Consider the following 25,194-nt stretch of genomic DNA (forward strand, 5'->3'; position numbering starts at 1 on the left):
ACTATATTTCCCTGGACGCTTGGAGACGACAGTGTTTATTCATCGCTGACAGCTGCGGCAGTTGATATAAATGACGTCTTCCCTCTTCGGGAGGATTCAACCAGACTTTCTCACAGCCTCGGCTGCGTCAAGCTCGACAGAAATACCAAGAGATAAAACCGGAAGGCAGGTGGCCTACGTAGTAAAACTGCTAAAAGTTATAACTATGACACATTTGGTGTTACTTCACGATGATATGTGTATATGTCTCCTAAAAAAAAAATTAAAGATGAACTTTCAAGTAGGCAAAGTAGGCTTTCAGGTAAGCCTGTTAGGTTTTGTATTGCCTCTGATAAGAAATAAATACATAAACTAAAAAAAAAAACATCCATCACTTTCAACTGTCGTGCAGTTTGAACTGGCCACGGTCTAGTTGTCAATTAATCACTACGTGACTACACAATTTGTGCATTTTAGAAGCCCTTATCCTCTGTTGGTTTTTATGCAACAGATTGGGATCCACGCATTTTTTTCCCTACCCATTCCCCCTTTTCATTATCATTTAAAACGGGAATTTCACAGGCTTCAATGACAGGTTCAATGACTGGTCCTGTTGCCGTGGTCACTTGCCGCTTTGCTACTAACCGGCACAACAGACATCTGTAGTTTTTCATTCAAATGTATTTGCCCGTAAAATCCATAAAGTTTAATGTGTAAGCAACACTGAGATGTTTGAATGGAGAACACACTAAGGGTGAATTTACAAAATTAAGTGTGTATTTTCAATCTGGAAGTTCAGAGAACTTTGGATTCTCAATTAATGGTTTTATTTTTGGAAGGTTCAACCGGAAATGACAATTTTTGGCTGGCTTGACACTAATTGTCCTGAGAAGGAGGGCTAGGAGTGTTCTGCTTTACTTTTCTATAGTTATGGCCACTTTCTTTGTTGTTGTGGTGTATCGTTATTAGAATAGGCGACGCGTTTTTATGCCCTATAAAGTTTATTTTCTGATAAGTTACGGCTAACTGGCTGTATGGCTAAACTAACGTTGGCCTGAACTTATCCAGACCGCTAACCTCAACAGATTGAAGGATGCGGGCGAGCGGGGTCGCATTTTATTTGTTTTTCATTTTATCGAAACGAAAATGAGGAAAGGACGTGATTTCTTCGTACCATTTGACACTACGAGTGGTAAGTCACAAGAAATATAGCGAATGCAAACTGTCCATGCGGTATTTCGCTCTAACGTTAATATATTCACACTTAACGTTATCGCAACTTGTGTCTTTCTCGTCTAGCGTTAACGCCAGCCAGGGAAATGATTTCAGAGCTGTTATAATTTATTGCATACATTAATCTAACGGCTAGTTGCTGACCGTAAAATGTGGTGCTCAGTTACATTTTTCCAATACCTGCGGTTTCTTCATTTAATGAAAAGTCATCGCCAAACTCAATTGACAACATGGCTAGTTAAAACTGACTTCGTTATCGACAAATATAGTGATGTCGTAATTTAAGTATCAGGCCTATTTCTAGATCAGTAATTCCTGTTGTTTAATTCGGCATACACCCAATAAGATTTTTTTTTAGACTAATATAAACTTTCAGAGGTAACCAAAACGTTTTTCCTGTAGCTAACTGTTATCGCCCTTCCAACAGACACCTCCAGAAGTTTCACCGTGATCGTTGGAAGCGAGCAGTGTAAACCAGTTTGCTACTTTTGGTTATTTCGGGCTTTTGTTATGGCCGAATTACAGAGTAAACCTTAATGAGTCAGTCGAGGCCCTGAGTTTGATTCATATGTCGAGTAGTCTTTTGCAATAAAGAAGAACTGTTTAAATTTATAGTTTTGAAGGGAGATTAGCAATATGTTTTCTTCATACAACAGAGAGCGAGGGCACATGGAGCTAGACGCAGGGCAAGTTTTTTTTTTTTCTCTCTTCTCCTGCATTTATCCCTACCTTATGCAGCATTAACCTCAATATCAGGCATGAAGCAGCTAATTCAAGTTAGTCACCGAGTTAGTTAAGGTCATTGGACCACACTGCTGAGAGGATAGCTGCTAAATTGAAATGATCTACCGGTGTTGCCAAATTAAGGGAAAACAGCTGAGTTTATGAATAACTGCAGACTACAGAATAACTACAGCTACTACAACTGAAAGCTTCTGAGATATGTATTCCACTAATCTGCTCCTTCAAAAAGGTCAACTCAACACCAGGAGCAATATTGATTAACTGATTTCCAAAATAAATGTAAATCTTTTGACATATTAGCTATCTTAGTCTGAGTTTATAAGAGAATTTGGTGATATTTTCAGCACAGTGATGCCCACAACCATCAACAACAAATGACAAAATGATGGATCTGGTCATGTTAAAGTGGTATGTCATTCATTCTCCAGAGCTGTTGAAATTAATACGTGGATGCACAGAAGTTGTTCTGATGGCTGTCATTGTAAGGCCCATTATCCTGGCATTTAGCAAATCTACATTATATAGCTTTAACTGTCTCTGTGGTTGGCAACAGTCATACAATACCTCAGCTACAACATGTTGTGTCATGCCGCATTTCTTTGGGAGACCTTTTTATGGTGGTTTTGAAGGTGCAATTGGGTTTAATTTAGCTGCCAAGTGATGATGGGGTACTTAAGCTGCATGGGTCCCCTGTCTGGTCTCTGTGTGGATGAGTCAGTGATTTTTACTAAAAAATGCAAGGATACCTTTCTCCAGTGTTGACAGCCATAAACATCAGTGGAGTTCATTTTGACTTGCCCTTTCGCTTTGTCACTTGATTTCACAACACCCTACAGTTTGCCTCATATGCAACAGGAAAGGAAGAATTGGCATTTTCTTATGTGTTTGCAAATGTTACTGTAATTACCTAGTATATTTTTGAATTTACTGTATTTCAAAGAGAATGTTTGATTACCATCTGAGGGTTTGAGTGTAGTGGATCTAAACATAGCTCAAATCAGTGGTTGCAACTGGGTGCAAATCTCTCTGCACAATAATTATGGACAGTCTGCTGATCCTTCTTCCTGCAGCTCAGGAAACGCAACTCATGCCTTCCTGTACAACATACTGCAAACAGACAAGTAATGCAAGTGGGTCAGTTTGTGAGTCGCATTGTCATTGCGTGGTCTGGCTATGATCGAGCAACATTCCAGTGCACACGTACATTTGATTTAGGTCAAACCAAACAAAGGCGTCACTTGCAGGACTGACTGACCAACTGTCTCTAGTTAAATTTATTCCACTACCCCCCCCCCCCTTATACAGCTCTGTAGGAATGCAGCTCATGGAGTTATTATGATCATGAGCTGTGCAGTGGAATTTTACCATGTCTCCCCTTCTCCAGATTCTTCTCAGCCTCGGTCCTAATGTGCAACGTGTCCAAATGGTTTGGTTCCAGCAAGCCAGGAGCTGCTGTACGAAAGTGTACAGTGACTACATTGATGTCGACTCAGGGAATATGAGTCGGGATGGATGCCACTGCAGAACTTCATGTCAAGTCTGTCTGTGTTTAATAGCACTAATTAGATTGAGCAAGATTATAGCTTTATATCATATGTATAGCACAGAGGCCTCATTTATTCAGAGTCTATAGCCCTATATGTTTTTACCTTATTTCTGATAAATAGCTCAACTATTTGAGGAGCTTTTATTCCACTGCGTAGATAGGTGTGGTTAAAATGTTGTCCCTCATTCGCTTAATTGTGACTGGCTGTTTAGTATGCCTTGAGATTCATGTGTTTTCTTGCCTCCAAAGCTCTTTCAAATCACTTGTGAATCAAAATCAAATGTGCATTCTTCCCAGTTATCTGAAAGACAGCTTTGCAAGAACACTGAATTAGATTTACTGCTTTGCTGTATCATTGGCATTTTGTATTTGGCCAGCTCTGTGGTTTAGGACAACAGCTACACAGAAAACAGAATTCCCCTGGGGGTAGAGGAGGGTTGGGGAGGTTCAAGAAACAGACACAGAGCAGCAGAATGCTGCAGTAACCTTGTTCCTGCTAATGTGTTTCCTTTTTCTTCTGTATTTATTTTTGGAAAGTGACCTTGACAGGAGCCTGTCCTTCCTGACCTTCACACTGTCTTTACCCTTGCAAGTAGAAGATGTCTTGAGATATGTGATGTTTCGAATGTAACTGTGTCCTCCTGTGTTACCTCAGTATCCCTTTGACTCTGCAGTGTGCTGTCTGGACTTGTTTTTAAGTGCAGAGTGATTGATGACTAAGTTTTCTGTCTTGACTTCTTTTTAGGTTGTTTACAAAAGGAGACAAGGAGGAGATGACACTCTGCTAGCACAAGAAGACGCATAAAGGCGGTTACAACCATAAATCTTGTGACGCTCCTGTTTTTGCCAATCATTCCTTTATTAATTAATACCAGATTACGTGGATTTTCCATCCATCTTTGCAAGGAAGTCCCTGATGCATTCATTTATGGAGAACTGAGGGTGAGCTGACACTTGCCCCCTCTCAACATGCTGGCTCTGAGGCTGGAGCAGGGCAAGCGAGGGGGTGGTGAGGTTGATCGCCTGCAGAAGGGGGCCACTGTGGCCAAGCAGGGCCGGCAGTCAGGGAGGCCCCCTTCTCATGAGCAAGCTGTTAACATCAAGGAGAAGATCTCCCAGTGGGAAGGTCGCAGTCTGCAGGGCAGCAGCCAGGATGCCGGGGTGAAAGCACACCCTCAAACTTTGTCCCGAACTCTGTCTGGGGATGTCCTGGGTAATGGATGTTTCAGTGAAGGCTCAAGTGGGGGGCTTCACGCAAAAGCGAACCTTTCAAAGTCTAAGAGTTTGGGCTTGGATTTTCGGGAATCCCCAGCAAAAGCTGGACATGGTTTGGTTGGTAGAAAGTTAGAACCTTTGCAGAAATGTTCCATTGAATTTTCAACCACATCCCAAGGAAATAAACCACTTGCAGCACAAATATTTGAATCTCCCAAAGTGGAGGCTAACACTGCTAGCTCTACAGGTAAACAAACCTTCACCGCCAATGGCAACCAAACAATGGATTCCATCTTAGATGTGGAAGTAGTTTCTAAACCTCTACCTCTATCAACTGAAGACCAAGAAGACAATATGCCTGCCGGGAACTTCTACACTTCACGGGGTTTCTGGCGTAAGCTTGAGGGAGACAGACTGCTCTGGGAAAAAGGCAGGGAGTCTTCAGGTGAAGTTAATCCTCCTCCCAAACCTCAGCGGACATTTCAGTATCGGGGAGCCAACAACAAAAACTCGGGGCACACAATACAGTGGAACCAAAGATCTCCTCATAAGAACCCCTCCAACGTGGGGAGTAGGAGGGTAGCCCACCCACCTAGCTTCCCACCTCCTCCATGTCCAGTTGCAAAGACAGATGGACTATCAAGGCATAAAAAGAACAGGTGAGTCTATGCACTAAAAGCAGAGCACAAATGACTCGCGTATTGGTTTGCCAACAGTAAGGGTTGAAAGTATACATTTTTCACGACCTCTAAAATTTTATTTAACAGTTCAGATTTGGTTATGTTTTTTGAAGAAAACCGCTCCTGTCGATTAAATATTGGGCAACTGACCTGTAAATAATACACATTGCAATTGTTTTCTGCTTTGAACTATGGCTAAAAAAACATTGTGGTCTTTACTGAATAGCAGCAGTGTTTTTAGGACAGTTTTTAGGAGGATACTGTCAGAGTCTGATTGCTGGCTGGGTTCCAGGTGTGATGTCACATGATATCTGGCAGCATTGTTCTCTATTGTCTGGATGGGGCCTAGTTCCTCAGCAGCCCTGGGTCCAGGGTCATCTTCTACAGACATGCACACACACTCTGGCTTATTCGCTCAAGGCTAAACAAAACAAGACACAACTGTGTAACCCATAAACGCAGTCAGCTTGGGACTTATGAGATGACATTACTTCTAATAAAGTAGTTAAATGTAACTGTCATGTCCTGGTGTTGTGTATCATTATCATCTAAACATTGTCCAGGAGTTTTTGACAGAATGTAATGATATGCACAGATATTCACAATTTCCGATAAAAGCAAAATTGAAATGACAAAAGCGTATTAAGCCACATAGTATTTTTAATTTTGCTTTTCCAAGGCTAGGTTTGCAAGTAATGAAAAGTCCAACCCAGGGGGTAACTATTTAACACAATTAAAAGAATAACTATAACATTTAGATCTGTACAGCAAGATTTTTAAAGCAAGTCTGTGCAACTTTTGAAACAAGAAACCACACATTCTTCCTCTTATGCAGACAGCGTTGACTTCATAAGCAAGAAAATGCACACTTTCCCCCTTGAAGAGGTTGGGAGCTACAGCCCTATTTGGTAAGGTATGACCAGTAGCTATGAGGGCAAATTTTTACATAGATATTGCTGTGCAACCAACATTATTGAGTCAGTTTGTGAACCTTAAGTATGACACTTCTCTGGTTGTGTGATCGCTGCACTATTGTTTTAACATGTCAAAAATTAACATTTTAATTGCTTTATCACAGAAGTAAAACAAGAATTTTCACACATTGTATGAGGACACATTTGTGTCTTGTAGTCCCATTCCACTTGCTCTTAGTAGGGTCACCTAATCAGTGTTCCCAGATTTGACTGACAAAAAAATAGTCCAACCAGAGCCTTAAAAGCCACCCAGTCGTCATTAGCTAGATTTCTTACTTTTATTTTGGAGGGAACTTGTTGAGTGTGTACTCACAATAGTTGCTGGTTTTTTTAGGAACACCTAAACTAGTGCAGTCTAATACGAACACTCCTGCACTAAATCCTACCTTCATGAAGATTATAATGTTCAGTTTTTAGTGAAACTGTTTTCAAAAGGTGTTTCTGTTGAAGTGTACTGCATTGTACAAAGAGGTGTTTTCTTTTATTCAGGCTACCCTCATTTATATAAATGGGATAGACAGACTAATAGATACTCCTGTCAGTATACAGTAATGTTCAACAAAACACAATCTACGTCCTCCAAAGTGACTATAAAGTTGAATCAACAGCGCTAAAACCGTTGCAATAAAAACTGAACATTATAACCTTCACAAAGGTAGGATTTATTGCAGGATTGTTGTATTAGATTGCATAAGTCTTAGCTAGGTGTACATTATAATGTAACAACTGAGTGTGTATGTACAGTTGGATGGAAATCTTTGGGCACCCCTGGACAAATTATGTATTCGGTTGATTATTTAAGCAAAATGAAGTAAGTATAACCCCTGCAGAAAACAGACATTTAAAAAACTAGAGTTTCCTCAAATGTTAATTCACTGTTATTTATTTCATGAAAAAATAAAAGAAAATTAAAATAATTTTGGCATGCGCAAAACTTTGGGCACTCTTCTACTTGTAAAACCCTCAAGACTTCATTAACACATTGGACCTTAATTGACTCATTAGGACATGTAAGGCAAGTTGAGACTGTCAGCTGATGACATTTCCAGACCTGATAAATTCTTTGACCTTCAAACCTTGTCGTAACACTCAACAACCATGGGCTGTTCTAACCAACAGACTGAGGATCTGAAAATGAAGCAAATTGATGCCTATGAAACAGGAGAGGCTATAAAAAAAATTGCAGTTTCCTCTGGCTGAAATGTCATTAAGAGATGGCAACTATTGGGAACTAGAGCTCAAGACATTATTTGGAAGAGCAAGAAAACTTTAAGATAACACTGCACGTTTGCTGGGTGGGAATGCAAAGAAAACCCCCCCATATGACTGTAAAGGACCTACAGGAAGGTTTAGCTGACACAGGAGTGGTGGTGCACTGTTCCACTATGCAGCATTGATGCACAAACCGGGTCTACATGGAAGAGTCATCAGAATAAAACCTCACCTGCGACCTCATCACAAAAGTCAACATCTGAAGTATGCAAAGCAACATCAGTATAAGCCAGAGTCAGTTTGGAAACAAGTGCTGTTGACAGATGAGGTTAAAATGAGCTCTTTGGCCACAATCACCAAATGTGTGTTTGGAGCAGCATTTGATGAAAAGAACACTTTGCTATCTGTTAAGCATGGGGTTGGAAACATTCTGCTTTGGGGTTTTGTGGCAGCTAGTGGAACACGAGGCATTGCATGGATAAAGGGAAGAATGGGTTCCACTAAATATCAACAAATTCTGGATGCAACTGTCTTGCAGCCAGTCAAGAAAGTGAGAGTGAAAAGAAGCTGGCTTCTATACCAGGACAATGATCCAAAGCAGACCTCAAAACCCAACATGAATTACTTCAAGAAATGCGAGCTGAAGCTTTTGCAATGGCCCTCACAGTCCCCTGACTTGAACATCATTGAAAATTTGTGGATAAATCATGTGTTAAAGATCTTAGAACTTGAAGGGATCTGCAAGGAAGAGTGGGTGAAAATTCATAAATCAAGAATAGAAAGACTCTTAACTGGCTATAAAAAGCTTTTGCAAGCTTTGATGTCTGTCAAAGCTTGCTTGTTTGTTTTTTAAGTTCATGAAATAAAAAGTACCAGTGCATTAACATTTGAAGAAAGGTTAATGTTTTCATGTCTGTTTGCTGCAGGGGTTTTATTTACTTCCCTTCACTTCAGAAATCAACAAAATATGTACTGTGCCCTGGGGTTTTATAATGTATCTGAATATGAGTGCAAGAAAAAAACTGATGAAAACATAGTTGTAATAATGACTTCTGCTTTTGGATAAAGTTGCTTTACACTTTACTTATATAAACAGATGGAAGCTTTGTACGTGTCTTTTATCACAGAGCTATGAATGAATAATATTTTGAAAATATATTTAAAAAAAAGTTTCAACCTTGTTGTAATGAGCTGAAATGGAATTTGGGATTTTGTTTTTTGTTTTTTTTCTCTTTTGGGTATCACTTACTACTCAGTGTGCATTGAGCCGAGCCTATCAGTCTCAATTATGCTACTAAAAGAAGAGGATTGGCTGGTTTATTGGAATATAATTTAACTCAGGGGAAACTGTACCAAATGGTACAAAAAGTAGCCCATATTATCACAAGACACTCAAAAGAATTTTTACATGTCCAGTTAAATAAGTAGATGCCCAACTGGCCAGAAAGCCAAATCTGATAAGACTGTGCCTAATGATGATGTCTTTAAAGTGACTGATTCAAGAGAATCCTGGGAAATGAAGCGGAAATTGAATGTCCTGTAATTGCCACTTGTGGCCACAGTGGCTGTTTCTTAACTAAAGCTACTTGCTTTAGGTAGCTTTATTGTATTAACTGTGCTCTTAAATGCTGTAAAAACAGACCTTCAGAACTACTAATTGTAGTCCCATGTCGTCATTATACCTTTTAAATTGTCAATGTAATCCACATGTTATAGGTTGTCTCTCAGCTACTCATGTCTGCACACAGTGAGCGTAGTTGGACGGGGCTCCTTGTTTACCAACGTCGGAGCCATTAGCTTTCATTTATTTATATATATTTTTAAATATCTAAATGGGGCTAGGTATTACATCACACTGAACATGAATCCTATAACAGTTTCTGTTTCAGCACTGAGCCAGGTTGACTGTTTACATAATGGAATACTGCATGCATTACAGAAGCAACTAAAATCAAACACGTAAAAAAAAAAAAAAAAATCTTAACAACCTGAAACTTGCACTACAAAACCAGGGGATAATGGATAGGGGAGGGATAATGTACACAGTAGCTGAATCTTCCTTTTTAAAGCTGTCAGGGAAGGAAAGTTGCATGTTGACCTAAATTTCGCTAAAATGATGAGGAAATATACATATTGCCAACTGCTATCTCTGTCTAAATCCTGTCACACTCTTTCTCCTTATGTGCTTTTTAACAACTTCTGTACCATTTTCTCAGCCATTTCCTTTCATGACAATTTTATCACATTCTCTCGTGTCTTAACATAAGACAATAGTGTGAACAATAGTATGCTAACCATCCCTAGGACAGCAGCCAGGCCCCTCTTTCTCACCGCCCTCCCTTCCTTCCCCACCACAGGAAGTCCTTTGAGTATGAGGATGCAGCTCGTCTGACGGTGAAGCAAGGCACGCTGGTAGGCGAGGCGAGGCGCTCAGGCCTTTACCATGCCTATTCTGACGACAATATTTACGAGGACATTGTCTGTAAGTTGAACCCCCTGTGTCATAGACACTGAAGAAAACATTGTGGAGCTGACTGTGCACTGGCTGTCGTGTCTTTTAAACAGTTTGATTTAGTACTGGCCAGGGAATCGGGATTATTCAAGGCGTACGCATGTATCATGTTATGTTATCTTGTTTGGGGTAATAATTGCTTAAAAAAAACTGCTCAGTAGCCGGACTGATATCGGCATTATAAACAATATATTGCAGGTTTTAAAAATGTTTGTAATTAAATTGTTAGTTGTGTAAGGTGGCATTTTGATTTAGCCATAGTAGGCTACTTCTGCTCAGTTGTATAAACTAATAGCCATGCTTAAATGGATGAAGGTCATATCTAACTTTAACTAAACTACTATATTGTCCCAACGTCACACCTTTTTTTTTGTAATGAGGCCTTTTTTTTTCTTTTTATTAAAGGTGTCTTACAAAAATGCAGGAATTCTTTTTCTTTGAAATTAAATAAAAATAAATGTTACATACTTTACTTTTTAAATAGAAGAAAGTAATTTGTGTTTGTGCTCACCTCTTCACATTGATTGCAGCATTGAAATGATTGTTTTGTAAATCATCAAAGACTAAAAAACAAAAAAACAAACTGTAACTTTCTTCTCTGCATCATCAAGCAGTACAGTAAGTCATCTTAGGTGGTGGAAGTTAGACATGGTTTGATACAGTGAGTATTGTGTATATATTTATTATCATTATCCATTGATTATAGCTATAGGGTTCCTAAGTGATGAAAGTGATTTAAACTCAAACAAAAAAGAAATAAAAACAGAGGAATTCAACTTTTGAGTTTTTTTTATATCCACAGCAGACTCCTCAGTCAATTGCTGATATACCAGGAAAGCTACCATTAGGTTCTCTGTACACCCTGTAAAACATCTAATCTTTCCCATCGCTCTGTCTTCCCTCAGGTGAAGTGACCAGAGATAACCCCTATGAGGATGTCAGGCGATCTCCCATGTGTCTACCAAGGCCTGTATGTCTCCCTCCCACGGTACCGAAGTACTTTTAGTAGTTCTGTATAAATGTATCAGATGATCCTTGCATAACCTTTGATTGTAAGGGCAGAAGAAGGAAGTATTGTAGTTGGTACTATGTAATTATCTGAAACCAAGTGATAACTCCAGAGTCTTTGTCTTGCAGCTCCCTCCTAAACCCCAAACGTTGCAAGGTTACGCTGGCAGAGTGGAGAAGAAGGGCGTTCAAGTGTTTTCTGCATCCAAATCCTCAACTGTTGCAGAAACTGCCAAACCAGCTACACCCCGGCGTACAAGCACTCAAAAAACACAGAGAACAGCTCAGGTAAAGGATAGTTGGACCTTGTCAATTGTTTTTACAAACCACTGTATCTGAATATAATGATTGACTGAGATGGTTTTTTTTATGTTGCCGTAAAGTAGAACAAAAGAGGTATGTACACTGTTGAACGATGAATCATGTGTTATGTTGGCAAGAAAAGAAGGGGTGGTGACTTGTTGAGAAGGAAGGAGAGGATGGTGAAAGAAATAGATAGGGGTAGGCTAATGACTGTATATATGACTGCTTCATTAGAATTCAGACAGAACACATGAATTCAAACATACGACCCATGGCAGTGGAAAGAGGGTGGACAGGCAGGAACTTTAACAATAAGGTACAGTAATGAAACAGACGTATTGACATATATCTGTAAAGCTGATGAGTAGAAAAGGATTATAGCTTCTAAACCCAAAAATGACACTTGTACTGTCCACACCCACAGGTTTGACAGTTGTCAATCAAGTTTATTTTTGGATGGTATTTTAACAAGACTTCTTTGCTGTTCTGTTTATTTCCCATTACTGTATGCATTTTATACAGCCTAAATAGTAAGAATAAAACATAACATTTAGTTAACCAGCTGTCCTTAAACTCTTTGAGATCACACATTTTCATAAAGATGTTAAAGCAGGCATAAAATGAGCATAGACATAATAATACCTCATTACGTATTTTTCTGCTTGACCACAGTACCATTATCTTAGTAGGGGCATTTTAGTTTCTTTCCATACACTGTCATACAAGCTTGCCTCTACAACCGGCAGTGCTCCGTGTGTCCTCTTAAAGATAAGTTTGAGCTTCCTGTATGTGCCTGTTCCTTTGTATTAATGCAGGGACGGAGTCCACTATCAAATATTTGACTGTGTTCTTTCAGGGCATTAACAGAAGAGTGAAGGAATGTAAGAGTAAAAAAAAATGCTGCAAATATATAATATAATTATGTACTTAGAGGCTGTTATATCGTGATTCCCTGTAATCATCATTCTATAATGGCTGTGAAATTATGGGGCTGACAAGTACCTGTGTGTGTTGTACAAAACAGTACGTCAACAAGATTGAGACCATCTTTGACGAAAAGCGAGGGAGGAAGAGAGTGAAGAACCAGGCAGTCTCAGTGCGAGGTACGCACACCACACACACCACACATGCGCACGACGCACGACACACGCACACGGACTGTCGCGTATACCCAAATGTCACCCACATCAACACTTCAATAAGATTAAGTTGAGCCTCTTGGTGGAAATACCCAGCTTTTGATGGTACACATAGGACCAGCTGCAGTAGGCCGCTGATTATGAAACAAAGGCTGACTGTCTGCATCTGATTATGGCTTCTCAAGGCTTTTCCATTCCTCTGCTTCTCCCTAATCTCTCCCTCCTCAAATTCATATCAACAGAGGAGACCAGCGGGACAGAGAGCGACCCTGAGGACAACACCAAAGGTATCAACATAGACTCATAGTGTCTGTACTGTCTCTTTATGTTAAGTCTGGTTTTCAGGTTAAAGTTTTCTTATAAGGAATAAAAGGTACTGGTTACATCTGTCAGTGATTATTATTGACACTCCCAAGTATAAACATAGGGCTGCACGGCAAAAAAAAAAAAAAAAGAAACACAAGAAAATTTATAGTATCCTTGAAACATTTATTAGTTCTAGGGAAGTTTTTTTTTTTTTTTCAGTGCTAATTAATGTCAGCCATGTTACATATCTCTGTTTAATCAGGTGACATACAGCCATAATAGGGGAATAATTCACCTTATTATATGATATGATAGAGACATCAAGACTAGTGCTGAAACAATCAGTCAGTTGAAAAATTTGATTAATTGGTTAAGTCATCTGTTAAAAAACATCAAACACTCACTGGTTTTAGCTTCTCAAACAGGGTTTTAGATGTTCATCAAACAGAACAGGCCATTGGAAGATGTTGACCTGTGAAATTGAGAGGGTTCTTTTTCAGATATTTTAAAGACTAAACGATTAAGCATAACGTGTCTATTGCCACGCTAGCAGCACAGCAGTGCTTTGAAGTAAATGCTAAAGTTGGCATGCTAACATATTCACGATAAAAATATTACCGTGTTGATGTTAACTAGCATGTTAGCATGCTAACATTTTCTAAGCGCTGAGGCCGCTGGCAGTGTCATTAGTTATGCAGGTATTCAGGTAGTCATAAACCAAAGTTTTACACAAGTTGAAACTTTGATCTAATGATGGTGCTAGATTTAAAGTCAGTATCACCAAAGTTGTTTTAATTCATCCTCTGGGGACCATTCATTTCCGTGCCAAATTTCATGGAAATCAGTCCAAATAATTGTTAAGATCTGTTCCTTACCCAAGTACTCCATTGACTGGTGTCGCTATCCCTAAATTCCTGCTTTCCAACTGTTCTGCCTCTTCAGAAAAGTCAAGTAAACCAAAGGCACATCCAAGCAACATCCTCTTTGCAAGATGTAACAATTAAGCTTTTGGAAAATATGGTTTAAACTCTGAAAAACTCAAATAATACCACCCTTGTGAGATTAATCATGCCTATTGTTTCAGATACTACCTAATAATCAGAGGTAATACCATAATCAGAGTCACAATTGTACTGTATATTCATATTTAAAATGCCTAATTCCTTGCTCCTCTGTGCTGGATTAGATTTTTCCCAGGACAAGCATTACAATATCGTGTCACTGTGTGGTATCCAGCAGGCTCCAGGAGAGCCGTTTACATCCAGTCTACACTGAAACGTCGGCCAGGCTACCGCACCCTGGAGAGAGACCTGATCCAGCTGCAGCAGCAGCAGCTTTTCCAGATCTTCGTGGTGGTGTCGCTGAGAAAAGGCTCCCCAGGAAACACGTACTCTCCTGAAATTACGCAACAGTTCCCCAAAATGGTTAGAAAGAGCCTTTACAGTAACATTACCCCACACTTCTTCTAAGAAAAGGTCATAACTATTTTGATTATTGCACATTAACTGACAGGTATTCTGTGTAAAAATCCTAATCTTAATCTTGTTTAGTGAAATTAGAAAGTTGTTGACTTTTGTTTTTATGTATTGATTATTATTCATATATTTAGGGCCTTTAAAATATTGTAATTTTGTAATTATGTTAAAATTTGAGCATTTTTAGAATAGTTTTGTCTCAGATACCAATACGGGAAAATATTAATTGCTATTTGGTAGAACAATTTTTGGTAGAACAAAAAGTCAGTCTTAATTTCTTATACTTAACAGAAATAACTTCCATTGAATCATATTACAATGCAGTTATATGATCACCGATTTCACCTGATGTCCCTCTGGAAGTCATTGGGATAACGCTGCTGTACTAAACTGCATTCCCTCGGTTTCAGTTTGAGAAGTCCTCCCGGCTCTCCAGAGAGGCTGAAGATCAGCTGAAGGTCATTCCCAAGTTCTGCTTCCCTGACTCACAGGACTGGAAGCCCTCTGCACACATGCCAAGGTCAGCTCATACACTACACTAATATGTTAATAGCATGCTAGATGTATGCTCCTTTGCAAAGGCTATTACAGTGGAGTAATGGCAACACAATACTGTATCCTTTTTTTTCCCCATCTTTCATTTATTTCCTTTATGACGTATCTTCTTTTGTTGTCATTATACACACCTTTGATGTGTTTGAACTTTTTCATGTACAGTATTTAGACTAGAAGTTCTAGCACCATAATTATAAGTAGTGTTATGCTTAATACCCCCATTTCCTCTTTTCCTATTTATATCTTCAGCTGTCAGCTGTAACCCATAATTCGCTGTTGCAAAAACATAAATATCCCACAGGGATCATTAAAGTTTCATCTGATCTAATTAAATCTTTGAGTGCTAAGGGGCATTGGGTATTCTTTTTTTTCTAGTTGATATGGTTCATTGTTGTAATGTGGGTTATGATCTCAACTTACATTGCCTCTCTGACTTTAAAACAACACTCTGGTAGTGTGTGGTAGTGAAACTAACAGAAGACATGGCTGTCCATTTACTTACTTTTTATATGCTCTACTTTTATATCTCCAGAAACTAAACAGTCCTCACATTAATCAACAGCATTTTTTAAATTAAGTTATTCCCTAAAGATTTGTTTCAATATGTTTTTTCAGTTTTTATACAAGGAAGAATGGGCGTTTTAAATTTCTGGTCTGATTTTTTTCGTCAGAAAAAGGTCGGCACAAATGAACTGATTTAAATAGTGGATTTTATCTTTACGTGCCATATCATCCCCTGTGCATTGATGTTGTGTTTGCAGTGAGACCTTCTCCTTTGTCCTGACGGGAGAAGACGGCAGCCGCTGGTTTTGTTACTGCCGTAAGATCCTGGTGAGTGTGGATGAGTTAACGTTTGCGTGTGAGTCATTGACTCAAGCGCTCGTGTGTTTGTGTGTGTGTCTGTAATGACATGGCAGTCTGCCATGTGCTTACTAAACATCTCTGAGGAGATGTGAATCAGTACATGTGAATCACAGACCATACCACTTCTGAATCAATGACAGAGAGCAAGAAGAATTTTAATCATTTTCCCCCTTCTTTTCTGAGGGAAAAGAAGGGGGAAGCTGCGTTTACATCCCTGTAAGACACTTTTCAAAACACACATTTTTAAGGTGAAATTCAGAGGTACATCTGTCTTCTATTTTGTTTGTGTTTAGTTTTTATCGTGAACATGCTGTGTTTGTCTTATTAGGGCCTCATTTTAGGTTTGTTAGACAAACCTAACATGCAGAGTTTTATGTAATTGTTTTATAGTAGATAAGCTCACTGCTTCTGTCATAAACATGAGTTGACTTGACTATTGATTTGTTTTTGTTTTATTCTTTCCGTCTACAAAGCTGTCAATGAAAATACTATTAAACACCTTAAAAGGGAAATAGTATCTTAATGTTGTGATCTTGGTTGTACTGTTTAGGTATACAGTGTTTATATTTGATGTATTTCATGGTGTTTTTTTTTTTTTTAACATAGCTATATCTGTTGTTACCAGCTTTATGACATGAAACTATGTGTGTCTTCAAGCCCAGTGGAAAGGGGAAGAGGCTTCCTGAGGTGCACTGTATTGTCAGCAAGCTCGGCTGTTTCAACCTGTTTGCAAAGGTAAAGTAACCATAGAGTGCGTCTGCCCATAAAAGCCTTTATAAGAAGATGAAAAGAGCTGGATTTTGAAAAGTTCAGTCCAATATCCACTTGAAAGTGTGTGAAAACTCTTGCCTTGAAAGTCCTTGTATGTATTAGGATGGAATGAAGCTACACTAGAAGATAATCCTGAGCAATCACAGGGTGTGTTTTTCAAAAATAGAAATTGTATGCATGCAGCAGTGTCCCACCCATTTACCAGTTGGCTGAGTGAAATTTGCAAACAATAAGTGTGAACATGGCCAGGAGGAAAACTGCTTTTACATGCAGAGCTGCATTTTGCCTCTGCTCTCTTGTTTCAACTTTAATCAACACTAGTTTATTCAAGACATGTAGTAATTTGTCTGGCTCTGTCTCTCCAGATTCTGGAGGAGGTGGAGAGGCGCAGGGAGATTTCCCCAGCGCTGGTTTACCCTTTTATGCGTAGTGTGATGGAGGCCCCATTTCCAGCCCCTGGACGCACAGTCACCGTGAAAAGCTTCCTCCCTGGCTCTGGGAATGAGGTAACCCTGAAACCAAAAGAGGAAATGTTAGTTAGTAGTTTTGTTCCCTCTAAACACCTCTTTCTGCAGACTCGGATGATTCAGAATGGGAGGTTATCTTTGCAAACAATAGTGATAGCTATTCCAGCTTTGAAGGGTTTGTGTCGGGCAACTGTATATACTGTATGTTGCAACATTTAACAGTAATCAATCGAAACATTACTCTTAACAGACTCATGATAAGTGAAGTGATGACCCTTCTCATAGAAACTCAGCGGAAATGTTGCAAAATCCCTACTTTCTTCTGCTTCATCAGTTAAATGGTTTCTAAATTCCATCCTGCACCAGCCCACTGTCTTCAGCCCAATTTGTATGGATGTATCTAAAAAGTCTGGTTTAACATACAGGTTTCCAGACATTCACACAACAGTCAAAAAGTGTGAACAACCGCAAGTTCTGACAATTTAGGTACACTGTGTTGTCTGAGTCCATATGCTCTTGTTGCTTTGCCAGGTGCTCACGTTGTGTCGGCCAGTGGACTCAAGATTAGAGCACGTGGACTTTGACAGTCTGCTGCAGTGTCTCAGTGTCGGGAAACTCCTGCAGGTGTTTGCTTCCCTCCTGCTCGAGAGGAGAGTCATCTTCATCGCTGACAAACTTAGGTACTGGTGTAGTAAAACACACACAACACTGCAACACTTAACCATCAGTATTTTTAAGGAGGATAAAGCCATTTGAAAATATAAAAATAGACCATACGCCAGCTTTAATTGAGGTGTGATGACATCACACAGGCCCAAGGCCAGTGTTATCTGTCTTTGTGTATTTTTCCTCAGTGGGCTGGTTTACAAAATGCTGAGCTGTGGCAGAGTCCCAGTGGCAAGTCAAGTCAGGTTTATTTGTACAGCCCAATATTACTTACAGTGTCTCAATCGGCTTTACAGGGCCACAACGATAGCAGGTCCTGACTTTTCCTAAGCTGAATAATAACCTTTTCTCAAATTATCAGTAGATACAAGATATCGGACACATTTTGAATAGTAAACTTAAATGAAAATGAATTTATTATAAATATTAAAACATATAAAAACATACACACTAAAAGTTTGCACCAATGCAATAGCATGTTAACTTTTGTTTTTTGTTGTTCTTTTGGTTCCTTGGATGCAGTGTATTTTTCATTTTACTGTATGGTTGTGGACCGTTATAATCTACCCTAGCTCGTTTTAAACTTGCATGTCATTATTTTATACTGTTTGTTAATATATATCTTTAGCAGGTTTGAATTTCATGCACACAACAATACATTTGTGACGGTTTTAAAGTAAATATTTGAGCTTGTTGTGTCTGACACTGGGTCAAAATAACCACATTTCAGTTTGGACGAATAACCAAAAAGTAACATAAAAAAAACAAAACATAGGGTGCGAAAAACCCATTGGTGCTGGGTAAAGCTAACCTTGTATAATGTCTGTGCTATGTTATTACTACAACTGTATTTAGGTCAATATTTACCCAATACAAAAAAATATCAAACTTGATTCTCGTAAAATAACATTCATACATTATTATTATTATTATTATTATTAATACAAGTGTTACGTGTTTGTTCGGTAGGGTCTGAAACCACTAGGTTATTGGTGGTTACATAATTTTCAAGGTGACTTACAGTAAACTGTTATGATCAGTGACGTTGAACGCTGTCCAGGTTGCAATTGAGTCAGTCAGTTATCCAGCAGCAGACTGGATATTAAATGTTCCAGGACTTTGGAGAGGAAATGTAGATGAGGAATTGGTGTAAAGTTATTCAAAATAGCTGGATTTAGATTTGGGGTTTTTTTCACTGAGGAGTATAATAATAGCAGTTTGAAACTGAGAAGACACAGCCCTTCAGAACAATGATGAATGACCAGTCACTTTTTATATGGAGAAGATGATAGGGAGTAGACATAAGTTTGCTTTGGAAAAAGGTGCTGAGCTCTTTCCCAAAGATGAGAAAAATGTAGCTTCCGAAATTGACCAATCAAAAGGAAGTGGAGGAGGTATTTCAGAGAATGTATGCAACTGAGCGTAAAAGGACAAGGAGTGTCACCAGAAATAGTCATAGTAAATACTACACTAAGAGTGTTAGCATAGATCAGTTGCATTTTGGGACAATTCTTTGATATACACATACTGTTTGCTGAAAAATCGTACAATTGGTCCATTTGAAAATGTGGTGGAAAAGAATTATAAGTTGTGTGACACATCTGTCTTCCCGGGAGCTATGATTGATATCTTTGTGTCATATGATCAGTGTGAAAACGGAATAGTATTTTTGTGTTTAATCTTTTCTCTCCTCCCCTCCTCTCCGCAGCGTGTTGTCCCGGTGTGGCCACGCAGCACTGGCGCTGCTGTACCCATTCACCTGGCAGCACACTTTTGTGCCTGTGTTACCAGCCAGTATGCTGGACATCAGCTGCTCCCCAACCCCATTCCTCATTGGGGTGCTGGCACCCTGTCTGCCACGGCTGCTGGAGCTGCCCATTGAGGAGGTCAGTCAGAATTCCGTTAAAATGGTTTAAAGTCATTGTCCAATTTGCTGTTTAATTAGCCCGGTCTGCCTGTATAGTTTTGGCTATATTCACGACTGAATGCAGAACCAGTAGGGCCCTCGCAGTAGCACATACAGCAGTGTCCACTGTGTGTGAGTAGTGATGGAGAAGGACCCTGAACGGGCCGGAGTTCAGGCTCACTTCACCTTTTCATAACGCTTGTTGCAAAATAGTGAACTTGTGCAGTCGGTAACTGTCATTCTTTCTTCTCACTGTCTTCCCAGGTGCTCATAGTGGATCTGTGTGCAGACAAGTTTGTCACCCAGGTGTGTACACATAGCAGCAAATAATGGGAATGATAGGTGTGGCCCCAGAGGGAAAATGTCTTTGCCTACACTTGTTTGAGGCAGAGTGTTTTGAGGGTGACAGGAACTAAATTATTTTACACACACAAGTGCCACAGAGATGGAAATACTGTGTATAGGAAGTAAGCCCAGAGCACAGACATCGGTCTGTCTTGAGGCTGATTCACAGCCGCAGGTTTGTCAGTCAACAGTGATCACTCTTCAGTTGCTATCCATAAATTAAAAACTTGTTTTTATTTTGGTTGTGTTTATATTTCTGTCTTAATTTGACTGCTTTCCTATTTGACATTTTGTTCAGTTTAGAGCTGTTTGTTATACAGAACTCAAATTTCAATAATCCTAGCAGTAGCTTCCCTCCTCATCATGTAACATGAAGTACATCATTGTTTGAACAAAGGGCTAAATAATCTTTGACATACACAGTGTAGTCTGCCAATATGGTATTTAGACAATGACAGCCTTTTGTTTTTGTGTCTGTAGTCCAGCACATTGGATTTGAAATGGGTTATTGTCCAAATGCTTACAGTGCTTACCCTTAGTGCTTAACTTCATTAGGTCTTTGTTTTTTTCTTTTATACCAGATTTGATACCCATCATTTGTGCATTACCGTAGCTTTTAATAAATTCATCAGAACAGGTCGGCCATACATGATCATTACATGGAAAAAAAGTCAGAAGCACGTACAGTATTTCTGTTCAAGCTCACTGGTGCGGCAACGATTCCCCCTGAAGCCAAAAAAGACAGATGTATGTTCTGACAGTGGTTACACAGATTAGGTGTACGTTCACTAATGGCATCGTGTGGCTGGCTGTTGACCTTTCCTGTGATGTGTGACAGCTGGGTGATGAAGACTGCATCCTGCCCAGTAAACTGCAGGCAGCACTGCAGCAGATCCTGGAGGAGAGGGAAGATATCCTGAGACAGGAGGATGGAGACAGATGTGGAGGTTGGTATAACAGACCTCACATGTGCCAAACAGCAAAGTGCTGTATGTCAGTCAGGTATTTCAGTTACTGATTATAAAGCCCTTAACAGTCTCCGCATCACCGGATGAAAGTTCTATAGTGATAAAGAATACTTGCAGGTCCTGTTTTTCCATCGCAGCACTATCAGATCTTCTCCTTTTGTTCAGTTTACTAAATTTAGGATCAGAGGATGTTTAGAAATCAGTTGCAAATACCAGCTGCACACCAAGCCCCCAGCTACCGATGACCTGCAGACTGCTGCAAGTTCTTTAGTGTATCGTTAACTGGGCCGTTTAAACTAAGCAGATGTTCAATGATGACCCGTTTATTTTATTAACTGGATGATCATTTGCGGTACAGGAGTTTGTGCTCCACAATAATGAGGTTTCAGTATTAATTCATAATGTAAGCAAATGCAAGTAAATGTAAGTATACTTTCTTTGGAGAATGTTATTAACCCTTTTCTCTTTATCCATCCATCTATCCGTCTAGACCAGCAGGCTGAATTAAGCTCCCTGGTGTCGGAGGGTTTCGTGCGGTTCTTCGTGGAACTGGTGGGCCACTATCCTCTCCACATGGTCGAGTCCTCCAATGGAAGCAGGGAGCTTCAGCGCGACAGCTTCCGCAAATCCCATCCCTCCCGCGGAGTCCGCCAGTTCCTGCAGCTCTTCATGGATACTCAGATGTTTGCTGGCTTCATTCAGGACAAAGAGCTGTGCAAGGGAGGAGGCAGAGGTAACAGTGATGTAGCAGTGCCATTAGTCACTAGGGCCATATCTTTAAAAAGACATGAACAATTCTTTCTTACAAGACTTAATGTAACAGCTGATCGTCTAATGGGGGAGTTTTTATTTTCCATTACAATTCACTGACATGAGATCAGAGAAGGCAAAACAAAGTTTTACATGCACAAACATTTCTTACCACTCAGTTCTAACAGAATGAAACTACTTTTCATAATAAAGTCAATAGGAAAAAAAATAAACACTCTGCCATTGCCCTTCAAGCTAATACTTGGATTGATCTTTTACAACTTTTACTATCTTTTTTTTATTGTAATATAAATGTCAAATTCAATTTTATTGCTGCCTAAGCTGTCTCTACCTTTTTAAAGGGGCTATTTGTAAGTTTTACATAGCCAGTTTTTAGCATTAACAGCTGTTTACTTACCATTCTAGAAGAAATGTTGCGAGTTCAGCATCAAATATTAATTATTAATAATTCACCTTACTAAATATAGCCAGTATACATCTCTATTTGCAACCATTCTGCTTGTCCAATAAGTGCTGGAAGTTTTTTCAGAGTAGTATGGTATTTGTGAAAACATATTAAATATCATCTTGACAAAATTTCACGTAAAAGTTGGAGTAATGAAGTCAGATGTCTCCCCATAATAATCTGTTAAAAAAAAAGGTAGTGTTTAATTTAATCATATTACAACCAGACGTATGACCTAAATTAAATGAGTCACACCCTGTATAGACCTAAAAGCAGGATATTTCAAGAACAGGGTTAAGATGATCATTCTATGGATGAAAACACCAGAACAATAAACTATGCTGGATATAAAGAAAATCTAGACCTCGTTTATTTGAAGTTAGATTTCTACTGCTGCACCCATTTTGTCCTGACGGTGTAACATTTCCATCTTTCTCCCAGGTCTCTTTGAAGTCAGAGTGGCCGAGTATATGGATTCGAACCCTGAGCCGGAACCAAGTGGTGTGAACAAATTTCTTAAAGGACTGGGTAAGTGTAGCTCTATCATCAAATGTTTTACTTTAAAGGGTTCATTTTCAACTACTAATTGTTTATTTATGTATTTTTTTAGGAAACAAGATGAAGCTCCTACAGATTAAATGAAAAATGACCAAAACCCTGGCTTTTAATTGAAAGATTTTGTAATTAAAAACAGAAGACTTGATGCTGCTGGACTGACTGAGGAAATGAATGTGGATCAGAGTCTTGTGTCTGGATGTGAATGGGACAGTGAAGAGCTTGGATATGAGAGGACCATGTATGCATGTTTAGAGCAGTGCTTTTCTCATTGGATGAAAACTGGAAAAACTTTTTTTCCTTTCCAGCATTGCTTTGTGAAGCTTTGAGGACAAGGCACTGTGTCCTTGTGAAACTACAAAAAAAAAAAAAATGGGGAAAAAAAACCCTCAGTAATCAACCTGAATGTGTGTGGTTGTAACTGTTTGCCCTTCGTTTTTGAACGGAATCATGTTTACTTGCAAGACGTTTGGATCAGTTCTGCTGCACAATATGTGCATTTTACAGTAACTACAACTTTCCATTTCAGTCTTAAAAGTACTAAACTGAAAATTTGGTGTATGGTTTTAATCTGATGCATGTTTTTATAAATGTTAATGTAGAATTTTGTTCTTTTCTTTTGCATTTCACACAGCACAAATTGTAAAAACCTTTTGTTTACCGTCTTGTACTAGTTTGTGTCTCAGTTTAAGTAGAGGTTCATTAACTCTGATCAGAACATTTCAAAGTGTTTGGACTCCAGGTTAAACCTCTAGATCAAAATAAGTATTTAGATTTTGTGAAAATTTAGTCTTTTTCTTTTGTCCTTTGATTTTCTCCCTGTTAACTGGAGTTGTAAATACGTTTTTTACAATTTGCACATGTTGAGAACCAGTGTACAGTATTTGGAATATTTTTGTATTAAAGCATGAAATGTTCTACATACTTTTTTTTTTTTTTTTTTTAATAAATGGGTTCCCAAGGACAGTATTTAATGTGTGGCTGCACTATTTGTTATGCAAAAGCCTAGAAAACTGGGATGTACAATTACCCTGCCCAACTATAATAATACTTGTGATTTAGCATTTGTATGAGAGTACATATAGCTTTATATTCGATACTGTAAAAAAGTAACTACTTTAAATTGAAGATATATCTGGGTAAGTACTATTAAATATTATGTCCATAGTTTCTCAATATCGTGGTGGTTAAAAATTCCCTCGGTTTCTCAGTGGTGCTGGACTGGGAGAACGGTACCAAAAAAGAGGGAATCTTGCATTAAACTGGCTGCAGCTTTGGAAGGTATCCACTGAAGTTTCAGCCATTTGGAAGGCTGACGCCTCATAATAACGTCACATAAAGTTTTGAATGCATTTTCCCACAGGAGGAGGGTGTGGAGTTTTTGTCCCTTGTCACTTACCTTGGAAAGGGCCTGTACCAACAGGAGGATTGATCACAGCAGGCAGAACCCGTTTTGATGTTCATAGGGGCTCCTGACTGTTGTTTTAAGACAGACCTGATTGGGAACCTGTAACAAACACTAACCCTTGTGTGTATCTTTAGTCTTTTTATAGAAATAGAAAGGGGGCTTCGAATTGCTGAATTAACAAAAGTTCAAAAGTACAAGCCCGCTCTTATGTTCACATGGAAAGAGTTTGAAAGTTTACAGTCCTGTTGTGTTTACATCACATCAGGCTTTATATTTTCTCAACTCCCTCGTTCTTTGCATTTCACGCTGTCTCTGTATGAAGTCACTTGTGCTTGTGTGTGTTTTGATGGTCAGACTGTGACTCGATCCAGCCGTCGGAGGAATATCCTCTATTGGGGTTTTTCCTAGTGCGGAACTGTATCCTGATCTGTCATGGAAGTACAGGACTTATGTTTCAAGTTTTTGTCTTCGTTTCGTCCATTATGGTCCTAGGAAAAGTCAAACTGAGGAGGTAGGTAGGTAAACATTACATGCTGGACACTGGTGGGATTTCTGCTCAATTTCCCTCAGCTTCCGTCTTAACACACTCTTCTGTGATGTCTAATAAAAAGAAAAGAAATCCCGCTCAGAAATCTCTTTGTGTGATGCTCACTCCATTCCAGTTCAGCTCTGATTTACATTTTACAGCACATTATGTCAAATAACCTCTTCAGCATTTACCTCTGACCTTTCAAATTACTCATTGTCTCCAATTCATATGATTAGGGGCCCGGAAACGGGGAAAAAAAAACCCTCACGTGAGTCATTTAGGTTGAAAACGGTATCTGAGACGGGTCAGTCTGCGCAGTGGAGTCAACCCTCCGGAGGACTGGTGCGCTGAAGTGGATTCCACTTTTTAAGACACACCCCGAGGGATCAGGGATGAAGGGATTCTGGCAGAACTGGTTTCTTTCGTCGGGGGGGGGCTCTGTTGCCCTTCTCTGAGCCTCTCGGGCAGAACCGTCTCGCGGGCCACATGCAAATCCCACCTGTCAAGCCCCTAAACGCCGAAACCCGGCCCTGACTCTGAGCAGCTCCTACAGAAATACCGCCCATTGGATTGGCGGAGCTCGTTTGATCGGCGCAGCGGTGTCGGACCCGCCTGAGG

General features: G+C 39.4%; 1 protein-coding gene across 4 annotated transcripts; it reads left to right on the forward strand.

Annotated features, from left to right (window-relative positions):
- Positions 1–730: 730 nt before the first annotated feature.
- dennd2c (DENN/MADD domain containing 2C) lies at positions 731–23,573 on the forward strand. Of its 4 annotated transcripts, none has more exons than XM_040153514.1 (19): positions 731–1,171; positions 4,248–5,376; positions 9,941–10,065; positions 11,001–11,083; positions 11,233–11,391; positions 12,431–12,509; positions 12,788–12,832; positions 14,088–14,275; positions 14,737–14,846; positions 15,643–15,712; positions 16,403–16,480; positions 16,882–17,022; positions 17,515–17,663; positions 19,358–19,535; positions 19,820–19,861; positions 20,739–20,847; positions 21,359–21,601; positions 22,526–22,612; positions 22,695–23,571. In XM_040153514.1, the coding sequence occupies exons 2-19, from the start codon at positions 4,472–4,474 to the stop codon at positions 22,724–22,726; spliced, it is 2,823 nt and encodes a 940-aa protein (XP_040009448.1). In that variant the 5' UTR covers positions 731–1,171; positions 4,248–4,471; the 3' UTR covers positions 22,727–23,571. The 4 variants fall into 4 exon arrangements, with proteins under 4 accessions (XP_040009448.1, XP_040009449.1, XP_040009450.1 ...); XM_040153515.1 differs by having other exon boundaries at positions 14,091–14,275; XM_040153516.1 differs by having other exon boundaries at positions 732–1,171; positions 11,001–11,065.
- The last annotated feature ends 1,621 nt before the right edge of the window (positions 23,574–25,194 follow it).

The sequence above is a fragment of the Xiphias gladius genome, chromosome 18 (assembly GCF_016859285.1).
Source record: "Xiphias gladius isolate SHS-SW01 ecotype Sanya breed wild chromosome 18, ASM1685928v1, whole genome shotgun sequence".
Taxonomy (NCBI): domain Eukaryota; kingdom Metazoa; phylum Chordata; class Actinopteri; order Istiophoriformes; family Xiphiidae; genus Xiphias; species Xiphias gladius.